This window comes from Hevea brasiliensis, chromosome 6, assembly GCF_030052815.1.
Source record: "Hevea brasiliensis isolate MT/VB/25A 57/8 chromosome 6, ASM3005281v1, whole genome shotgun sequence".
Lineage (NCBI taxonomy): Eukaryota > Viridiplantae > Streptophyta > Magnoliopsida > Malpighiales > Euphorbiaceae > Hevea > Hevea brasiliensis.
Window position 1 is genome coordinate 24,258,210 of NC_079498.1, and position 21,278 is coordinate 24,279,487.

A 21,278-nucleotide genomic window follows, 5' to 3' on the forward strand; every position below is an offset into this window, starting at 1 on the left:
AGAGGGGATGGAGTTAATGAAGCAAATGAAAATTTTGAGCTTTACTGATTAATTACTTTAACAATTAATTTTAATTAAATAAATAATATATTTGCCTTTTAATGCATGCTAATGTTAGAAATAAAATCATTATTAATGGTAACCGCAAATTTTCCTTATTATTTCCCTACACGCACCGTTTCACTAATCATCGGATCAAACGCATAATCCTGCCATCGTCAAGAGAGTATTTGCAGAAAGTTGATAAAACTTGATGCGCGTCTGGGTAAACCCTAGAGCTCAGCTGTTTCCCGGTACGCACACTGCAATGTTTGGTTTTTCCGCTTCAAGATTAGCTTTGAATAGGAGTGTTTATCTGTTTGTCTCAAATGCTCAAGGGATTCTTCCTTTTTACTCATTATTTGTAATCAGATTCCTTTTGTCTTCGACATCTTCTAATTTGAATGAGCATTCATTTATAGTCTCATATCTCATAAATTCATGTGGATTAACCCTAAAATCTGCTCAATCTATCTCAAAGAGGATATGTTTTGAAACCACTGAAAGACCAGACTCTGTACTTAGGCTTCTCAGGGAACATGGATTCACCAATTCCCACATCTCTAAAATTGTTAAGAGTTGGCCCCGGGTGTTGTTAGCGCAACCAGAGAAGACACTCTTGCCCAAGTTTGAGTTTCTGCGTTCTTTAGGGGTTTCAAGTTCAGACATGGCCATAATTGTTTCTAGGAACCCATTTTTGTTGGCTCGGAGTATAGAGCGATATCTGATCCCACGTTGTGAGGTCCTTAAAAGTTTACTTGTTTCTGATGAGAAAGTAGTTACGGCCCTGAAACGCATGGGACGAACTTTTTCACAGAACAGCTTTTCTAACAATTTAGCCTACTTAAGAGGGCTTGGAGTCCCTCATTCTTTCATCTCTCACTTGGTTACCCAATGTCCGTCAATCATGTGCCAGGAAGTGGGCAAGTTTGCTGAAGGGGTTAAGAAGGTTATGAAACTAGGATTTGACCCTTCAAAAGTTACATTTGTTGAGGCAGTCCGTGTTTTTTATACTATGACGCACAAAACATGGGAACATAAAATGGAGGTTTATAGGAGGTGGGGTTTGTCTGAAGATGAGATTTGGTTGATTTTCAGAAAGCATCCCACATGTCTGGCAAGGTCTGAGAAGAAGATCATGGGTACAATGGATTTTCTTGTGTGCAAGATGGGTTGGCAGCCTTCTGCTGTTGCTAGAGTTCCAATTGTGCTCTGTTGTAGTTTGGAGAGGAGGATTCTGCCTAGATGTTCAGTTGTAAGAGTTTTGCTTTTGAAGGGTTTGATTAAGGGAGACATCCATTTTTCCTCTGTGTTGATGCCTTCTGAAAAGCGCTTCTTGGAATTGTATGTGATCAAGTATCAAGAACAGGTGCCTCAATTGTTGGATCTCTTTCAGGGAAAAACGAGTCTTACAGAACTTGGCTTTGGCTTTGATGATAAATCTGGGATTCTCAGGTAGGAAATATACAATATGCAGCATGTCTTAAAAGCATATGGATTTCCATGTTTAGATGCTTTCTAATTGGTTCTTTTAGTTTCTTTGGTGACCCAGCAATGCTTGAATGAGCAACTTTGGTTACTTTTAATTCTCTTTACTATGTTAGAGAACTATTTTTGGTGGTTTAATTTAATATATTTTTATTTAAAGGTACTACTCGTTGAACTGGTAATATTATGAATAATTTTGATAGCTGAATTTCACTTTTCCTTATTCTATTTGATGGCTTCTTCTTTTTTTTTTTAAATTTTTTAATGGATTAATTAATGCATTGATTCCTCAGTCATTTTCTTCAACTATTAATCTTTGAAGTGCTTATATTTTGTGTCTGCTAAGACAAAGATGATGGCTTCTCTTTCCTCAGGATCAAGATAACTTGGGTGGAATAATGGTGCATGTTATTGTTAGTTATCCAAAATTGAGTAGCTTGTTAAAACTTGCTAAATGTATTATGTCTTCAGACGCTACCAAATTATTTATTGAGTTCCATACCAATAGAATGTGAAAACAAGAATCTTGGATTATGCCTATAGGAAGGGATATAAACAGTGTTATATGTGCTGAGCAGGAAGTGAAAGTGGAATTTGATCCTCTTGTTCATGAAATTTGTCTTGGTCTTTTGGCACTCCAATTGGCTGGTGAACGCGAGATGGGGATTTGTAGCTGGTGGGCTTGCTTTGCATCTACTGCGTACATACACAAGCCTTTATTGTTGAAGGGAATCATCCCTAGGTGCTCAATCACTGGATTTCTGCTGAATGCTTAATCAAGGAAGAACTCCTCTTATCAGTTTGTATAGGTAAGGTCCACGTACATACTGGAGGCTGGGTATAAGTAGCAGATTCTTCAATTGATAAAGTGGTTTTACTATTCTAGAACTGGAAGTTGGATTTGCACAGCAACTCAACTCAACTAAGCCTTTTTCTCAAAAATTTGGGGTTGGCTATATGGATTCTCTTTCTCCACTCTAAACGATTTTGGATTTGCACAGCAGAACAGTGTAAATATAGTTAATTTATTTATAGATTTTTAGCTTAGTTACTGTGACAGCTGTGTTAGCTTAGGATTTGCTCAAGTCAGTTAGATCAAGTTGTTAACGAGCCTGTTATTTGGCTGGACTTAGCTAACCAGTGGCAGTTATTCTTAGTGGCTTGCATATAGGGCTTCTTCTGTACTGAACTGATATATTACTGAATATACATACAGAGAGATTCTGCTGAGTTTGAGAAATCGTAAAAAGTAGATTTTTTTTGGTGACATCTTGCTATTGGAAACTTAATTCAATCTCAAAAGAACTGGTTGATCCTTTGTAACTACTGCTAGGGAATTGTGGAATGAACTAGAAAAAAGATTTTGGGAGAGTAATGGACCTTTTTTTTTAATCATATTCAGAGGGAAATAAATGCTGCTACTTAGGGTAACATGCCGAAAGCTTTGTATTGGAAAACACTTAAGAAGCTGTGGGAGGAATTAACAAGTTTGATGCCTTTGCCTTTGTGTTCTTGTGAAGCTGCGGAAGCTATATGTGAGATAACTTATTCAGATAGATTTTTACAGTTTCTCATGGAGCTCAATGATAGCTATGATCAAGCTAAGAGTCAGATTGTGGAAAAATTGAGAGAGATGCTCTGTGTTTCTGATCTCCTTGATAATGCTGCTATGATGGCCAAACCACAGTTCAATAGAAACAAAGAAGCAATTGGTTATAATAGTTTCTAGGGGAACTCTAGCTACAACAGGAGGAAAGACAATATGAAAGAAAGGGGACAGACATTGTGAATACTGTAATGCGTATGGCATGTGAAAGATACTTGTTTCAAACTCCATGGTTACCCTGATTGGCATAAAGAGTTTAAGGAAAGGACCAAGAACCAACTAAGGATGGCAGCTCAAGTTTTAGCGAACACTTCATTGGAAGTGGGAATACTTCAATACAATGACAGTCTTGCTGATTTGTTGAACACTATTCAACGAGAAAATGCCGTGTTTTTTAAGGGAAAAACTACTTCTGAGATTACTTGTGCTAATGTTACTAATTTTGCTGGTAATTCTCTGGCTCTCTCACTCAGTATTGATCATATAGTTTATAGAAGTAAGGCACTTGGATGGTTGATATAGGGGCTAGTTTATAGAAGTAAGGCACTTGGATGGTTGATATAGGGGCATCTAACTCTTGGATAGTTGATATAGGGGCATCTAACTGTGTGTTTTCAGATATTAGCTATTTTAATTCACCTATAAAAATACAAGTTTTTAATTGCGTCTACCAACTGGATGATACCATTAAACCGTTACATCACACAGGTGATATCATTCTTCCTAAAAAATTTTTAAACCAACATAACATATTAACATGTAGAGGAACTTCCCTACTTATGCTAGTAGAATTTCTAATGCTTAGTGTATTGCCCATGATACTATTACAGCTGCCTTTACACGAGCTTCTGTCCACATGGCAAAATGATGTTTAATAATACATGTGAACGTCAGGCCACACATATGCTTCAATCTCCTTTTATGATGGACATTTGATGCATATGCGAGTAGGGTAATATGAACTCTTTTGAGCTCTTTCTAATTTGAATAAGATGGGTGTATTCTCATGGAATTTCTTCCTAAACCATTCTCACAACTGATGCAGGTAGTGATCTCTCTCTATTTTCTCAAGTTGATTCTGTTGTGATCATGTGCTGTGGTGATAGGAGTAGGTAAGGTATAGTTTATTCTACAATCTCAAATATATGTGGTAAATTTTTTAAATCAATCTATTTTTGTCTAGTTTTGACCTTGTTGACCTGTTTGTTTTTTTTTTTTTTTTTTTAGTCGGAAGATAGATGTGATTTCATTAATAGGACAAAGATTGCAATGCCCATTTCAAAAAGAGACCCATCGCCTGAAAAGCAGAGTCTTAGCTAAAACAGAGACCTGCCCCAGCCTATCTGGAAGGCCTAAGTCCACAAACAGTAAAATCCTAGTAGAGGATGGATCCGTGCTTGAAACCCATGACCCGGATGGAGAGTAGCTCATTGCACTGCAGATGAACCGGCTAGAGTATCACTGAGGGGAGACCAATCTTATCGAAGCGCCAAAGGGGACCAAGCGTGACTGAATCGCCTAATGAAGTGAGTCCCCAAGAAAACAGCAACCCAAGGAGACATAAACGTCAAGCTAGAAGACCCAGCAGAGACCAAGAAGCACCGGCCATTTTAGTAGCGCTTAGCCATCTCACTCTCACGTAGGCTTGGAGGGATTGGGAAGTCACAAGAACAACATCACAACGTTCCTAAGGTATCCATCTTCAACAGAAAAAAAGAAGTCATCATTAAACGCACCAAGCAGGTCGAAGAAACCTTCTCCCTAAAGCTGAACACTTGCAATCAAAGACCAACAAAAGTGTAATGCCCTTGACCGCTTTGGCCCACCCTATCCTGAGCCTTATGCTTTTATCTCATGGGTGGAATGGATAAATTCTCAGGAGGTTACTCATTCTAGTATTTCTCTCAAGCGAGCACGCTTAATCCCGGAGTTCTTCCAACTCTCCAGGTTATTCTATCAAAAGGCGTCTCTAGTGATTAGTTTCTCCCATTTCAATGTATGATTGGGTTCATTACTACTCCCCATTTGGACAAGGGCCCCAATAAGCCTTACCTTCCAGAGAACCACTCCAGCTGAGGCCTTCCCTTTCCGCATGGGATGTTACAAGCCCACTAGCTTCCACCTGATTCATTGCTGAACTACACATCTACAAGAGGGAGTCCGACTTTGATACTATCTGTAACGCTCTTGCTCCAACTACTAGAAGAATTGTTCACTTTGGCCCACCCTATCCTGAGCCTCATGGTTTTGTCCCATAGATGGAATGGAAAACTTTCCAGGAGGTCACCTATCCTAGTATTTCTCTCAAGCGAGCACGCTTAATCCCAGAGTTCTTCAAACTTTTCAGGCTATTCCACCAAAAGGCACTTTTAATGATTAGTTTCTCTCATTTCAATGTATGATTCGGTTCATTCCTGCCCTCCATTTGGACTATGGCACCAGTGAGTTTTCTCCTCCCAGAGAACCGCTCCAGCCGAGACTTTCCATTTCTACACGGGATGTTACAAAAAGACTATGCACAGATCCCACTCAGAGGTGGGGATGGGGAGCCCACGTTTGGGTTGGGGAAGAAGAGCCCCTTCCTGGCAGCCCTCCCTTGTCAGGAAGGGGTAGGGGACGGCCATGGAAACCATCAGACAAGAGACTCTTGTCTGAAGACCCAAACACAAAACATATAGACTTTCTCTACTAACTAGAGAGAGAAAATAAAAGTGTTTTGTTTGGTTGAGCTTGTTGAACTTGATGCATCTTCTTTGTTTACAAGCAATATGAATTAGAAATTGATGGACTAGGAAAGATTGTGCTGGATATAACATAATTACTTGGGATGTGGTACGCAGTGGGTTGTGGTACGAAAATGAAAATGCGATGTGTCAATTATTTTTTGAATACTTTAGGGGCAGGCCTCATTGGTTCGCTTTTTAGGAATGCAGTAGATTTTAATTGTGTTTTGGGTTTGTGGAGTATAAAATGATAATCATTTAATTGTTATTGATAAATATAATAATATGTCTAATTTTAAATAAATTAATTAATTAATAATTTTTATTTTGTAATATTTTAACTTTTAAAATAATAATAATTTGTTGTGTGATTTTGTTTAATTATCTTAAAAACGATTTAATTTATAGGTAATATATGTATATATATTTTGAGCCACTAGCACTAATGACTAAACAAAACATTTTTTTTAACTATATTTCAAGAAGCTTCCAGCCTTCTACGGGTACTATATAAAGTGTTCCTCTTCATCAAAACTGATCCTACTTTCCATCTCATCTTCTCTTCTTTTCCATCTCATCTTTTTGTTTCAACTGTATATCAGCAAAACTTTCAACTCTTTCCTTGCTTTATACACTTTTCTTGCTCAATTATGAAACTTCCAGTTCTTCATGCCCTTTCTCATTGGTCTATAAGGAAATTTGTTCATCAACACCGACACTTTTCTTGCTGTGGGTTTCCTTCCTGATATGAAGAGATTAAAACATGCAAGCTCGCAGCAATGGTTGAACCGTAGACGCGTCGAACATTGGCACCCAGAGAAAATTGAAGCCCACTGCTAAGAAGAAAAACAAAAAAAAAAAAATAAATAATTTGAATTATAATTTTTCAAATTCTTTGTATTTTTTCTTCTTAAGCCATTTCCCCTTTGATTTTGTGTTAATAGTAACAGTAAGTTTTGAGTAAATGGGTTTATCAGATTTGACATTTCAGAACGCGTTCCGCAGCATTTTGCGATGCAAATGTTTCGTAATTTAGAACTCCCGATCTAGGACGCGAAACTTAGGAGAGGTAGACGAATCTGGTAACTATAGGACAGAAGAAAGGGTGCCGATGAGGAAACTTCCCACAACATTGGCATAATTTGTACAAAGCAAAGGAATCCTGCAAAAAGAGAATTGACCTGCTACGACAAATAAGGAAATGGCATAATGCATTTATAAGCATGTGCTCTCTTTCTTCTTTTTCAATATAGCAATGTGAGATTTTTGTTTCACTTCTTTTCTCTTTTTTTTTTTTTTTTTTAATGATACTTACACTTTTCTAATTTCAAACTTTATTTCACACGTATAATGTATCATTGCGAAGATTTTATATAATACTATAATATAATAGAGACAAAGGTAAAAAAAAAATTTTTTACTTTTTAAATTTTTATAATTTTACTTTATGCTATAAAAATTATTAATTAAACTTTAAACTTTTTACTTATCAATTTTACTCAACAATTAAGAAAAATGTTATCTTATTAATAGAAATGCAACTAAGATATCATGCAAGTGTGATTTAGTTATAATAATTATAAAAGAAGAAGATACATCTTTGAATGTATGAAATAAAAAGAATATTTTTAATTAAATGTAAGTACTCTATATTAATATATATTTAATAAGTATGTATTTAAACAGTTTCAAAATATTAACAGATAAAATAATGATATGAAATTAAGATATTTAACGTAAAAATATATTATTTTAGTATGCTAATATGAAAAGTACTGAATATTATTAAAATTCTATTCTTATATGGCGTTTATATGCATTTGTGTTAGTGAGATAATAATTTCTTATTGTGATGTAAAATTAGTAAGGGTTAAAAATTTTAAATTTAATTGATAATTTTCATAGTGTAAAAATTTCAAAAATATAGTTTTTTTTTTTCGTTTATCTCAATATAATACTATAATATGAAATTAAAATTTCATAATATCTACCTGTATAGTTATAAATTTTAATAAATTAAGTTGGTTAATAACCAACTTTTGTTATGTATCAAAAGGATAAATAAATAAATTAAATAGCCTAAAATTTACTATTTAAGTTTTTATTTTTTAAAATTCAATTAAAATATTTTTTATTTTATAAAATTAAAGTCTAATCAACTTATTTAATCTTAACATTTATATTATTTAGTTTTTATAATTTTAACTATCCATGGTATTTAGTCTTATAATTTGAACTATTCATGTAATTTAGTCTTTTAACTAAGCCTAATACTAATCAATACTAATTGATTAACATTTTCCTTTGATAGAAATATAACAAAATGACTAATTGGATTTAAAAAAAAAAAAGAAGATAAATAAATAATTTTTACAAAATAAAGGGACATGATAATAATTAAAAAAAAAAACCTTTGTTTCTATCTAACAAATAAATAAATAATTTATTAATTAAAATTTAATTTTAAAATTAAAAGAATAAATAATCTATTTTTTCCTAATTTTAAAACTAAAGAGCCCGTTTGATATGAATGAATTATGTAAAATTTTATGAAATTTATTTTTAAATTTAGAATTTTTTTATTTGAAAGTAAAAAAATATGAATTTCAATTCAATAATTTAAAATTTATAGAATTGAATATAATTATCATAAATTTCATCTGAATTTTTAAATAAATTGCACATAAATTTAATGACAAAAGTATCCATACTATCACCTTTTATTTATTTATTTTCCTACAAAATTCATTTTTTCACTCTTATATATTATTTTCATATCAACATTTCAAAAATTTCTCAAATTTATTATGAACAGAGAAGACAATAAATATTATTTTAAGGATAATAATATATAAAATATAAGTATATTACATATCTTAATAAAAAAATAGGTCTAATGATTTATTTTGGCTAAAATTTTATGTGAATTATTATTTTTGGTCAATTTTTTTTAGCCAATTTTGGCTTTTTTTTTTTCCGCAAATTAACTCAATCCTAGCTACGAGAGAGAATTGGGCCTCGAGATGTAGATGTGATAGCCAAGCTAAAATAAAATAATAATATTTAAATATAAATCATGGGTATACAACGGTTAACATCGTGGGAAAAAAATGCCAAAGTGCTGCCATTCAATTTTCTCTCTTTAACAGAAGGGTCTATCATCCTTAACTTTCAACTCACGATGCTTTCAGTGACTGTGAACTTAATTATGCTTATAAAAATCAGCATTGCTCAATACACAACACTCATTTTAGATTTAAAAAAAGAAATAAAATGAAATTAGAGAAAAAAATAAAAACCCATCTCCATCTATGGAGTTCGAGAAGTAATTAATATGTATTCAAGGAAAATGAAAGGACAATGATCAGGAATGAGCTCAACATCGTCTTTTTATAAAGCCACTCTGGCTACCAACCTGCCCATCCCTCCAAATTCTAATTTTCCATTTTCACCAACATGGATTAGATTTTAATCACCAAAATCAAATCAAAATAAGTTCTTACAATTGAGATTAAAAAAAAAAAAAAAAAACCATTACTATGGATCTTGATCTTGACCTTCCTTGCAAATTAAAAGTCGAAACCAGAAAAATAAAAATAGATAAAATCAAATTAGATCATAATAAATACAAAGTGTTAAATATAGAGATGCAATATAAGAAACACAAAATAATATCCATGATTGCAGAGATTAAAAAAAGTAAAAATAAATTGCGAATAGGAATAATAAGAGATCATTGTAATGGTGGAGACCTTTGTAATGGATGGAAATTGAACTGCTGCATTTTGGGCCGTAGACCTTTTTTGTATGATGTTAACCATAACTAATATAGGCTCTACATTTAAATATTATTTTTTTTCTGACTATGATTGATTCTAATTTATAAAAATAAGTCAAAATTTACTTTTAAAAAATTTTTTTTTTATTAAAATTGAGAATTCGTAAAGTTTTGATTAAAATTGGTAATTAGATCCTAAAAATTATAAAAATAAGACTATTATATTAAATAAAATAAAAATAATTATAAATTTATTATTTATTTTACAAAATTAATATGTCTATAATATTTTAAAAATTAAATGTAAATAAATCTTCAAATTTACATTTATTCCAAAAATTGAATGAAATTCAATTAAATACAGAAAGCAAACAAATTCTGCCTCAATTAACTCTGTATTTTGAATTCTCGCGTTCTGTGTCTTTCTTAATTTATTGAATCAGGGTAAACCCTAAAGCTCAGCTGTTTCACGGCAAGTATCCTTCAATGTTTGGTTTTTCCGGTTCAAGGTTAGCTTTGAGTAAGAGTGTTTCTCTGTTCGTCTCAAATGCCCATTTGGGTATTCTTTCTTTTCACTCATTCTTCGCAATCAGATCCTTCTCGTCTACCATATCTTCTAATTTGAATGAGCACTCATTTATAGTCTCATATCTCATAAATTCTTGTGGATTGACCCTAAAATCTGCTCAATCTATCTCTAAGAATAAGAAGATACGTTTTGAAACCCCTGAAAGACCAGACTCAGTACTTAGGCTTCTCAGGGAACATGGATTCACCGATTCCCACATCTCCACAATTGTTAAGAGTCGGCCCCAGGTGCTTTTAGCGCATCCAGAAGACACACTCATGCCCAAGTTTGAGTTTCTGCGTTCTATAGGGGTTTCAACATCAGGCCTTTCCACAATTGTTTCTACGAACCCATTTGTGTTGACTCGAAGTATAGAGCAATATCTGATCCCACTTTATGACTCCCTTAAAGGTATACTTGTTTCTGATGAGAAAGTAGTTACGGCCCTGAAACGCATGAGACGAACATTTAAGCAGAACAGCTTTTCGAACAATTTAGCCTTCTTAAGAGGGCTTGGAGTTCCTCAATCTTCCATTTCTCACTTGGTCGCCCAATATCCGTCAGTCATGTTCCAAGGAGCGGGCAAGTTTGCTAAAGTGGTTGAGAAGGTAATGAAACTAGGATTTGACCCTTCACAAGTAAAATTTGTTGAGGCAGTCCGTGTTTTCTTTAGGATGGCGCATAAAACATGGGAACATAAAATGGAGGTTTTTAGGAGGTGGGGATTGTCTGAAGATGAGATTTGGTTGATGTTCAGAAAGCATCCCACATGTATGTTAACTTCTGAGAAGAAGGTCATGCGTACAATGGATTTTCTTGTGTGCAAGATGGGTTGGCAGCCTGATGCTGTTGCTAGAGTTCCAACTGTGCTTAATTATAGTTTGGAGAGGAGGATTATGCCTAGATGTTCAGTTGTAAGAGTATTGCTTCTGAAGGGTTTGATTAAGGCGGACATCCGTGTATCCTCGGTGTTGATTCCTTCTGAAAAGCGCTTCTTGGAATTGTTTGTGATCAAGTATCAAGAAACGGTGCCACAATTGTTGGATCTCTTTCAGGGAAAAATGGGTCTTACTGAACTTGGCTTTGGCTTTGATGATAAATCTGCGATTCTGGGTTAGAAAACATAAAGTATGCCAATCTTAAACCCACGGATTTTTATTTGTAGGTGCTATCTAATTGGTTCTTTTAATTTTTTTAGTTACCCGGCAAAGCTTGAATCAGCAACTTTGGTAACTAACTTTTAATTCTCTTTAGTACCTTAGGACTATTTTTGGATAGTTTATATTAATATATTTTTAATTAAGGGTTCTACTTTGATTAACTGGTAATATTATGAATAATTCGATAACTGAATTTCACTTTTCATTATTCTCTCGGATGGCAATTTTGTTTTTGTTATATTAATGCTTTGATTCCTTATTTGTTTTCTTCAACTATTAATACTTGAAGTGCTTATATTTTGTGTTTTGTAAGACGAAGATGATGGCTTCCCTTTCCTCAGGATCAAGATAACTTGGGATGAATATTGGTGCATGTTATTGTTAGTTATCCAAAATTATGTAGCTTGTTAGAGCTTGCTAAATGTATTATGTCTTCAGAAGCTACCAAATTATTTATTGAGTTCCATACCAGTAGAATGTGAAAACAGGAATCTTGGTTTATGCCTATAGGAAGGCAAACAGTGTCATTCAAGCTAAGCATGAATTGAAAGTGGAGTTTGATCCTCTTAACCGTGAAATTTGTCTTGGGCTTTTGGTACTCCAATTGGCTGGTGGACATAAGATGGGGATCTTAGGTGGTGGGATTACTCTGCACCTTTTGTTAGATACATAAGCCTTTATTGTTGAAGGGAATCATCCCCGGTTGCTCAATCTCTGGATTTCTGCTGAAGGCTTAAGCAAGGAAGAACTTCCTCTTATCAGTTTTTATAGGTGTGGTCCAAGTACTTACCTGATCCATCCATGGCTGGGTATAAGAAGCAGATTCTTCAATGTATGAAGTAGTTTTACTATTCTAGAAATGGAAATGGGATTTGCATAGCAGAACAATGTAAATAGTTAATTTATTTAGATATTTTTAGCTCAGTTACTGTAACAGCTGTGTTAGCTTAGGATTAGCTCAAGTCAGTCAGATCAAGTTAACGCGTCTGTTATCCAGGTGGACTTAGCTAAGCAATGGCTGTTATTCTTAGTTGCTTGTATATAAGGCTTCTTCTGTACTGAACTTGTATTCTACTGAGTATTGATTATGCATTACAGAGATAATATTTCTCTGCTAATTCTCTGCTCCTCTCTACAATTTTACTTTCATTCATTGTATCTCTAGGTTCCTTGAGATCTGAGAGCAGTTCTTTGATCTACTGTGAGAAGATTTGAAGTTTGATCAATATGGCTGATCCTGTGGAGGCAACGAGAAGTTAGGGCTCTATGCAGCACTTGAGATTCAATGACTTCGCATAGTTCAGATTATCGTGGGCAAATTCTGGTAAGCATTTCTCCTACAGAAACAATTATCTTGGAGGAAAGCTATCAGATTTGCTTTAGGATTGAAGGGGAAACTAGGATTTGTCAATGGAAATCTTAGTTCCTGATAGATATTCTACTTTGAGAAATGGCAAAAGGTAGATTTTTTTGGTGACATCTTGCTCTTGGAAACTTAATTCATTCTTGAAAGAACTGGTTGATTCTTCGTAACTACTGCTACGGAATTGTAGAAAGAAGTAGAAGAAGGATTTGGTGAGGGTAATGGACCTTTTTTTTTAATTAAATTCAGAGGGAAATTAACTCTACTACTTTGGGTAACATGCCAAAAACACAAAACGTAAGAAACTGTGGGGGAATTAGCAAGTTTGATGTCTTTGCCTCTGTGTTCTTGTGGAGCTGTGAAAGCTAGGTGCAAGATAACTGATTCAGATAGACTTTCACAGTTTCTCATGGAGTTTAGTGATAGCTATGATCATGCTAAGAATCAGATCTAGCTGATGGATCCTTTGCCAAGCACTAACAAGGCATATTCAATGGTAGTGAGGGTGGAAAAATAGAGAGAGATATACTCTATTGTTTCTGATCTCCATGATAATGCTGCTAGGATGGACAAACCACAGTTCAATAGAAACAAAGAAGCGATCAGTTATAATAGTTTCAAAGGAAACTCTGGCAATAACAAGAAGAAGGACAATATGAAGAAGGGGAACAGACATTGTGAATACTGTAATGCGTGTGCTTTTGAAAGATACTTGTTTCAAACTCCATGGTTACCCCCATTGGCATAAAAAGTTGAAGGAAAGGACCAAGAACCTACCTACCAAAGATGGCAGATCAAGTTTTAGCAGACACTGCATTGGAAATGGGAATACTTCAACACAATGACAGTGGTGCTGATTTGTTGAACTACTTCTGAGACTTCTTTTGCTAATGTTACTAATTTTGCTGGTTATTCTCTGGCTCTCTTACTCAGTATTGATAAGTTAGTCAATAGAAGTAAAGGCACTTGGATAGTTGATATAGGTAGGGGTGAGCATTCGGTTCAAACCGAACCGAACAGAATCGAACCGAATTAAATTATAAAAATCGAACCGTAAATTTTAGAAACCGAACCGAACCGAAATGGATGAAAAATCGAATCGAACCGAACCGTTCTATCTTGATTCGGTTCGGTTTAAACCGATCGGTTTGATTTTTTATTGATTTTTTAATTTAGACTTGATTTTCAAGTTATTTGGTCTAATTTTAACTTTGGTTTGAACCTAATAACCATTGATCAATGAAATTAAACAATTAATATATATAAAATTAAATATAATTATAAATTTTTCATAAAAATAAATCAATTGAAAAATCGATTCGGTTTGATTTAGTTTGATTTGACTATATAAATTATTATTCGGTTTGGTTCAGTTTAACCGATTTTTGTCTCTTCAAAACTGAACCGAACCAAAATAACCGAAATTTTTATAATGTAAAACTGAACCGAACCGAACCGATTTAGTTTTAAAACGAACCGATTGAACCGAATTGACTAGGTTCGGTTCGATTTTTCGGTTTGAACCGAATTCTGCTCAACCCTAGATATAGGGGCATCTAATTGCTTGTGTTCAGACATTAGCTGTTTTAATTCACCTATTAAAACTCAAGTTTTTAATTGTGTCCACCTACCAGATACCATTAAACCGTAATATCACACAGTTGATATCATTCTTTCTTAAAAATTTTTAAACCAACGTAACATATAGGGGAATTTCAGGGCCTATGCTTGTAAAATTTCTAATGCATAGTTTCTTGCACATGATACTATTACAGCTGCCTTTACATGATGTTCTGTATTAATGGCAAAATGATGTTGTTTAATAGTGCATGTGAATGTCAGGCCTCAAATATCCTTAAATCTCTTTTTATGCTGGATATTTGATGCATATGAGGGTAGGGTAAGATGAACTCTTTCCATTTTGAATAAGATGGGTGTATTCTCATGGAATTTCTTCTTAAACCATTCTCATAACCGAAGCAAGTAGCCTTCTCTCTCTATTTTCTCAAGTTGATTCTGTTGTGATCTTGTACTTGGGTGGTTGGAGTAGGTAAGGAATCATAGAATCTCAAGTAATATGAGGTATTTTATTGAGATCAATCAATTTGTAGTTTAGTTTTGACCTTGTTGGAACTTAATGCAGCTCTAGTCTTTGCCTTTGATTTGTTTACGAGCAATATGATCCCGAAATTGATGGACTAGGAAATATTCTGCTCGACAGAGGTTGTTGATGAGGAAACTTCCCAGAACAGTGGCATCATTTGTACAAAGCAAAGAAATCCTGCAAATAGAGAGTTGACCTGCCTTCTTGAATTTTATGAGTGTTTTATAAAAATTATTAAATTTTAATTTTTTTTATAAAATTCACTGAATTTCAATTTAATTTTATAGAAGTCACTGTAATTAAAAATTAAAAATTTTCAAATTAACTTGTTGAGTGTCGGTCCAGGTGCTTTCAGCCCAACCAGAAAATACACTCTTGCCCAGGTTTGAGTTTTTGCGTTCTATAGGGGTTTCAAGATCAGACCTTCCAACAATTGTTTCTAGGAACCCAGATTTGTTGGTTCGAAGTTTAGAGCGATGTTTGATCCCACTTTATGAGATCCTTAAAAGTTCACTTGTTTCTTATGAAAAAGTAGTTACGGCCCTGACGCGCATGGGACGAACTTTTTGGGAGAACAGCTTTTCTAACAATTTATCACTTTTAAGAGGGCTCTCACTTGGGTACTCATCGTCCGTCAGTTGTGTGCCAAGAAGCAGGCAAGTTTGCTGGAGGGGTTAACAAGCTTGTGAATCTAGGATTTGATCCTTCAAAAGTTATATTTGTTCACGCAGTCCGTATTCTTTATACGATGACACACAAAACATGAGAACATAAAATGGAGGTTTATAGGAGGTGGGGTTTGTCTGAAGATGAGATTTGGTTGATTTTTAGAAAGCATCCCATTTGTATGGCTTTGTCTGAGAAGAAGGTCATGCATACAATGGATTTGCGGAAGATGTGACAGCCTGCTGCTATTGCTAGAGTTCCAATTGTGCTTTGTTGTAGTTTGGAGAGGAGTATTATGCCTAGATGTTCAGTTGTAAGAGTTTTGCTTTTGAAAGGTTTGATTAAGGCAGACATCCATTTATCCTCTGTGTTGATTCCTTCTGAAAAGCACTTCTTGGAGCTGTTTGTGATCAAGTATCAAAAACAGGTGCCGCAATTGTTGGATCTCTTTCAGGGAAAGATGGGTCTTACAGAGCTTGGCTTTGCGTTTGATGATAAATTTGGGATTCTGGGTTAGTAAGTGTAGAGTGTGCATCAAGGCAATCATCAACGCATGGATTTCTATTTGTAGATCCTTTGTGATTGGTTCTTTTAATTTCTTTGGTGACTCGGCAAAGCTTGAATCAGCAGCTATGGTAACTAACTTTTAATTCTCTATATTAGCTTAGAGGACTATTTTTTATGGCTTAATCTAATAGATTTTTATTTAAAAGTGCTACTTTGCTGAACTGGTAATATTATGAGTAATTTTGATAACTGAATTCACTTTTCATTATTCTCTTGGATGGCTATTGTTTTTTGGTTATGGCTGAATTAATGCTTTGATTCTCAGTCTATACTTCAAGTATTAATCTGTGAAGTGCTTATATTTTTGTCTGGTAAGACAAAGATGATGGCTTCCCTTTCCTCATGATCAAGACAACTTGGGGTGAATAGTGGTGCATGTTATTGTTAGTCATCCAAAATTGAGTAGCTTGTTTTTTCATTTGAAAGAAAAAGATTCATTAAGGAAGATCAACCGAGAGTACATCATAAAGGAAATAGGGAGGGACAAGACCCCATTCAGTGTTATCAAGGCGAAAGGCGACACTAAGGCGATACTAAGGCGATAGAGTACTTTATGGCCTTAGGCGAAATGCGAGAGGCGAGGCGAGAGCCTTTTTGAAACAAGACGCCATAACCTTAATTGTTTAAATTATATATATATATATATACTTTTAAATAGTTGATAAGTAAAAAAATATATTAAAAAGAAAAAAAAATATTATTTACACTATGTTTATATCTAAAATAAGAGAAATTGAAAATAGTGCATACCTGTATTTCCAGCTTAAGTATAAGATACAAGTGAAAGTATGAGACTGTAAAATTAAAATATATAGTATAAGTAAAAACACACATAATAATAAGAGATGTTAAAAAAAGAAATAGTTCATATTTGAATTTTCAGTAGATGTATATGATAAAAGTGGTGCTATAAAATTATACATAATAAATTAAAAATTCGAAACAAGTTATAAGTCACATAATAGAAAATCTAGATTCAGAAACAAGTCATAATATATATATATATATTTCTTAATTTGTTATTTTATCTTGAACCTTTTGAGTTTGAAGTTTAACTTATTTGTTACTATAAAATAAATGACAGCTTCATAGTAAGAAAAGAAATCGCCTATTTCAAGAACGCTTGGACAATTTGGTATATGTGAAGTACAATAGAGCGTTGCTATGCCAACAAACTTTTGGGGATATCACAACACCTGTTGATTTGGCAAATATTGATGAAAGTAATGAGTGGTTGCTTAGTGAATGCGATGGGGATGATAATGATGATAATTCTCTTGTTTTCATGAATGGCGTATTGACCTGGGGTGATGTTGGTAGAGCAACCGGAGTTTTTGAATCTCGTTATGAATCGAGATCGGCTGCAAGATCAACACCAGTTGAAACTCCATCATTTCGAAGGCCACGTGCAATGAGAGGTGCATCTTCTTCGCAAGTTGATGATGATGAAGAGGAGGAAGAATTTGTAATGGTCATTGTTGAAAATGAAGATGATTTTGAAAATCTTAATGATGAGTAGTTTTAGTTATAAGTTTTTTATGTACTTCTTACATTTTGTTTATTATGACTTACAACTTATTTTTATGTATTAAAGTTTGAACTTCTATAATTTACATTTTCTATTATGTGACTTATGACTTGTTTCTAATTTTTTATTTATTATGTATAATTTTATAGCATCACTTTTTTCATATACATCTGCTGAAAATTCAGGTATGAACTATTTCTTTTTTTAACATCTCTTATTATTATGTGTGTTTTTACTTATGCTATATATTTTAATTTTACAGTCTCATACTTTCACTTGTATCTTATACTTAAGCTGAAAAAACAGGTATGCACTATTTTCAATTTCTCTTATTTTAGATATAAACATACTCAACTCAACTCAACTAAACTAAGCCTTTATCCTAAAAATTTGGGGTCAGCTATATGGATTCGCTTTCTTCACTCTGAACGATTTTGGGTTAAATCCTCAGAAATGTGTAATGCTTCTAGGTCATGTTGTACTACTCTCCTCCAAGTCAATTTAGGTCTACCCCTTTTTTTCTTTCTATCCTCTAACCTAATGTGCTCTACTTGTCTAACTGGAGCCTCCGTATGTCTACGGTTCACATGACCAAACCACCTCAATCTCCCTTCTCTCAACTTATCTTCAATTGGCACCACTCTTACCTATTCTCTAATACTCTCATTACGGACTTTATCTAGTCTAGTATGGCCACTCATCCACTTTAACATTCTCATCTCTGCAACTCTTATCTTAGATGCATATGACTCTTTCAGTACCCAACACTCACTACCATATAACATAGCCGGTCGTATGGCTGTACGGTAAAATTTTCCTTTCAATTTATTGGGAATCTTACGATCACATAAAACTCCCGTGGCACGTCTCCACTTCAACCATCCGGCTTTAATCCTATGACTAACATCCTCCTCATATCCCCCATCTACTTGAAGGACTGACCCTAGATATTTAAAGTGATTACTTTGAGGCAGTATCACTCCATTCAAACTAACTCCTTCCCTATCACCAGTTTAGATATAAACATAGTGTAAATAATTTTTTTTTTCTTTTAATATGTTTTTTTACTTATCAACTATTTAAAAATATATATATAATATAAACAATTAAGGTTATGGCGTCTTGCTTCAAAAAGGCCCTCGCCTCGCCTCGCCTCTTGCCTCTCGCCTAAGGCTATAGAATACTTTTGATGTCCCAAAATATGTCCAAGAGGGGGGTGAATTGGACTTTAAAAACAATTTTCGGTTCTTGCTCAAAACCTTTGAAAATTGCAGCTAGGTTCAACTCAATTGACTAATATAAAATATGAACAATACAACTCTATTGACAAGTTGATTCAAAGTTAAGCTATATGCAATCAGTATACTGATCTAACAAATTATACCAGCATTCAGCAGAGATATCAGTAATCTGGATAAGTTTTTAACACAGTAACCAGAGCAAAGATACGGATATATTAAGCGGCAGAGATTAAGCGATGCGATTAAACCGGATATCAGCATTTAGCGATGGCGATTTTCTCAGATTGCAGCAAGATCAACAGCAAATGATATCAACTTTCATATCAGCAAAAGCATATCAATCATAAAGTTAAATTGCATAAATGTAAAGAGCAAGGGTTGAGAAAATGAACACTAAAATTTTTATAGTGGTTCGGCTTCAACTAGCCTACATCCACTCTCTTAAAGATCCCACTTTGAGTCTTCACTTCACTATTCTTCTCTTTTAAAGGCAAGAGACAAAAGCCCTTTACAAATCTTCTCACCAAAGCTTTTACAAGTAGCTTTACACTTCTACCAAGTGTTATCTCAAACACTTTTCACAACCAAGCTTCACTAGGTGCTTGAATGACCTCTCATAAATGATAATAATGTGTTTAAAACTCACTCTCACTCAATACAACAGAATCTATAAAGAAGAGTTGAGTAAATAAGCCAATGATGAGCAATAAAAACACTTTGAGCACTTTGAATGAAAGCTTTTATGATTTTGAACAGTAGAGGGATTTTCATTAAGTGCAAAATGGCCAAAGGAAGGTGTATTTATAGCTTTGGAACGTTTTTTACCGTTGCAGAACTCATTTGAACGTTACAGATACGAATTTCAAGAAAATAGCCGTTATTTTATCGTTTTCTGCGATGTTGTGCAGAGTTAAGACAGTTAGCATACTTGAGAAAATAGCAAACCAGTTAGCATACTAAAATAAGTAGCAAACCAGTTAGCATACCGGGAAAACTTTTCTGCATAACTTTCAAAACTATAAAATTTTAAAACAAATCATAGTCAAACACTTTTTAGGCCAATAAAGATATTTAAAAAAAATCTTTTGAGGGATTGAAAATAAGCATCATTGACTTTTACTCCTCAATTCTTTTCACAACCAATTCTAGAAATTAAAACTAACTTCTATACTAGATGTACCTTCAAATCTGATTTTCAATGCAGCCTTGGAAGGTAACCTTTTCTTCTTTTATCTCCTTTGATTCGTCCTGTGTTATCCTTAGAATGTCATCCTTTCTTCAGAAGCACGAATCCATCATAAAATCCTTGTCTCTTTTTCTTTGAGATGCACAACACTTAAAACAATGTTAGTTTGATTCTAGTTGAGTTTTGGTATCATCAAAATCTATGCTCCTTTGAGCTTGTGGGGTCAACAATCTCCCCCTTTTTGATGATGACAAAACTCAATTGAATCACCATGTTAATAAGTGTGGGTATGTGTATGAATGTGTATGTGAGAATAACTCCCCCTATGTATGTGCTTATATCAACAATTAATCACAAATAACTCCCCCTTAATAATTTCAATGAAATATTCATAAGCATTTTCTTAAGGAGTCAAGTGTGACTAAAAATACTAACTAAATATGCACAATATGCACACTAATCACAAACTGTATATCATTCACAAGTTATATCAATAATATGCACACTTATAAAGTTTTATCAACAATATGCACAAACTATATCATCCACAAGTAATCACAAACTATATCAAGTATCAAGATTACCATTCTTTACTTTTCTCCCCCTTTTTGTCAGCATCAAAAGAATATGGGAGAAAGCATGTCAAAATTCAGTCTAAGTGCAGTAAATAAAACAGTCAAGACAGAAATTGATATAGCAGACTAATTTAAAGTTCAGAAAAACCAAAAGTAGCAAACTATGTAGCAAACTAACAGACAGACTGTTAGACAAAATTCAATCAAGATTCAGTTTATCCTTTCAGCCTAGAGCTTCTTCTGATTTGTTTTGGAGCAGCCATTTTTAGCTTTTTGGGCTTGATAGGTTTATCACTCAAAGTTTGAAGAATTTCAGCAGCCAATTCAGTTCCTGGTGTCAAGGGAATAATAGGCCCGGTATTAACTCGATTCTGGTGATAGTACGGTCTGATTCTCAACTTTTTGCCAGTTTTAGCCTTTTTGCCAGATGGTTTACCAGTTTCCTCTTTCTGTTTGCTTCTTTGTTCCTTTTGAGCTGTTTTTCCCTTTCCTTTTGCAGGAGCAGCAGGAGCAGGGGTCTCTGGTTCTGCCTCAGATTCTGAGTCACTCATATCCTTCCCACTACCTTCTTTGCTGCCTCCATTACCATTCCCATCATCAGAATCATCTTCATCTTTTTCAGCTTCATCTTCTTCCTCTTCTTCCTTTTCTTCCTCTTTCTCTTCTTCTTCTTCTGTTTCTTTTTC

General features: G+C 34.1%; 3 protein-coding genes across 9 annotated transcripts; all 3 read left to right on the forward strand.

The window, feature by feature from the left end:
* Positions 1 to 178: 178 nt before the first annotated feature.
* On the forward strand, positions 179 to 4,741 carry LOC110658869 (transcription termination factor MTERF15, mitochondrial). Of its 6 annotated transcripts, none has more exons than XR_002495663.2 (3): positions 179 to 1,494; positions 4,179 to 4,250; positions 4,361 to 4,741. XR_002495663.2 is itself a non-coding variant. In XM_058148472.1 (2 exons), exons 1-2 carry the CDS (start codon positions 254 to 256, stop codon positions 4,180 to 4,182), a joined length of 1,245 nt encoding a protein of 414 aa, XP_058004455.1. In that variant the 5' UTR covers positions 179 to 253; the 3' UTR covers positions 4,183 to 4,315. The 6 variants fall into 6 exon arrangements, 3 of the variants coding, with proteins under 3 accessions (XP_058004455.1, XP_021672323.2, XP_021672324.2); XR_002495664.2 differs by having other exon boundaries at positions 4,179 to 4,245; XR_002495665.2 differs by lacking the exon at positions 179 to 1,494 and adding an exon at positions 2,443 to 3,581.
* Positions 4,742 to 9,993: 5,252 nt separating this feature from the next.
* On the forward strand, positions 9,994 to 13,418 carry LOC131180788 (transcription termination factor MTERF15, mitochondrial-like). Of its 2 annotated transcripts, none has more exons than XM_058148474.1 (2): positions 9,994 to 11,330; positions 12,528 to 13,418. In XM_058148474.1, exon 1 carries the CDS (start codon positions 10,121 to 10,123, stop codon positions 11,318 to 11,320), a length of 1,200 nt encoding a protein of 399 aa, XP_058004457.1. In that variant the 5' UTR covers positions 9,994 to 10,120; the 3' UTR covers positions 11,321 to 11,330; positions 12,528 to 13,418. The 2 variants fall into 2 exon arrangements, with proteins under 2 accessions (XP_058004457.1, XP_058004456.1); XM_058148473.1 differs by lacking the exon at positions 12,528 to 13,418 and adding an exon at positions 11,676 to 12,480.
* Positions 13,419 to 15,289: 1,871 nt separating this feature from the next.
* On the forward strand, positions 15,290 to 17,696 carry LOC131180789 (uncharacterized). Its single transcript, XM_058148475.1, has 2 exons — positions 15,290 to 16,130; positions 17,147 to 17,696. The coding sequence occupies exons 1-2, from the start codon at positions 15,987 to 15,989 to the stop codon at positions 17,579 to 17,581; spliced, it is 579 nt and encodes a 192-aa protein (XP_058004458.1). The 5' UTR covers positions 15,290 to 15,986; the 3' UTR covers positions 17,582 to 17,696.
* Positions 17,697 to 21,278: the final 3,582 nt, after the last annotated feature.

Coding starts and splice junctions, on each gene's coding strand:
- LOC110658869 (XM_021816631.2), top strand. CDS start 254: ATGCGCGTCTGGGTAAACCCTAGAGCTCAGCTGTTTCCCGGTACGCAC. Junction 1,495..1,901: donor GATAAATCTGGGATTCTCAG/GTAGGAAATATA, acceptor CTCTTTCCTCAG/GATCAAGATAACTTGGGTGG.
- LOC131180788 (XM_058148474.1), top strand. CDS start 10,121: ATGTTTGGTTTTTCCGGTTCAAGGTTAGCTTTGAGTAAGAGTGTTTCT.
- LOC131180789 (XM_058148475.1), top strand. CDS start 15,987: ATGATAAATTTGGGATTCTGGGTTAGTAAGTGTAGAGTGTGCATCAAG. Junction 16,131..17,146: donor AGCTTGAATCAGCAGCTATG/GTAACTAACTTT, acceptor AATAAATGACAG/CTTCATAGTAAGAAAAGAAA.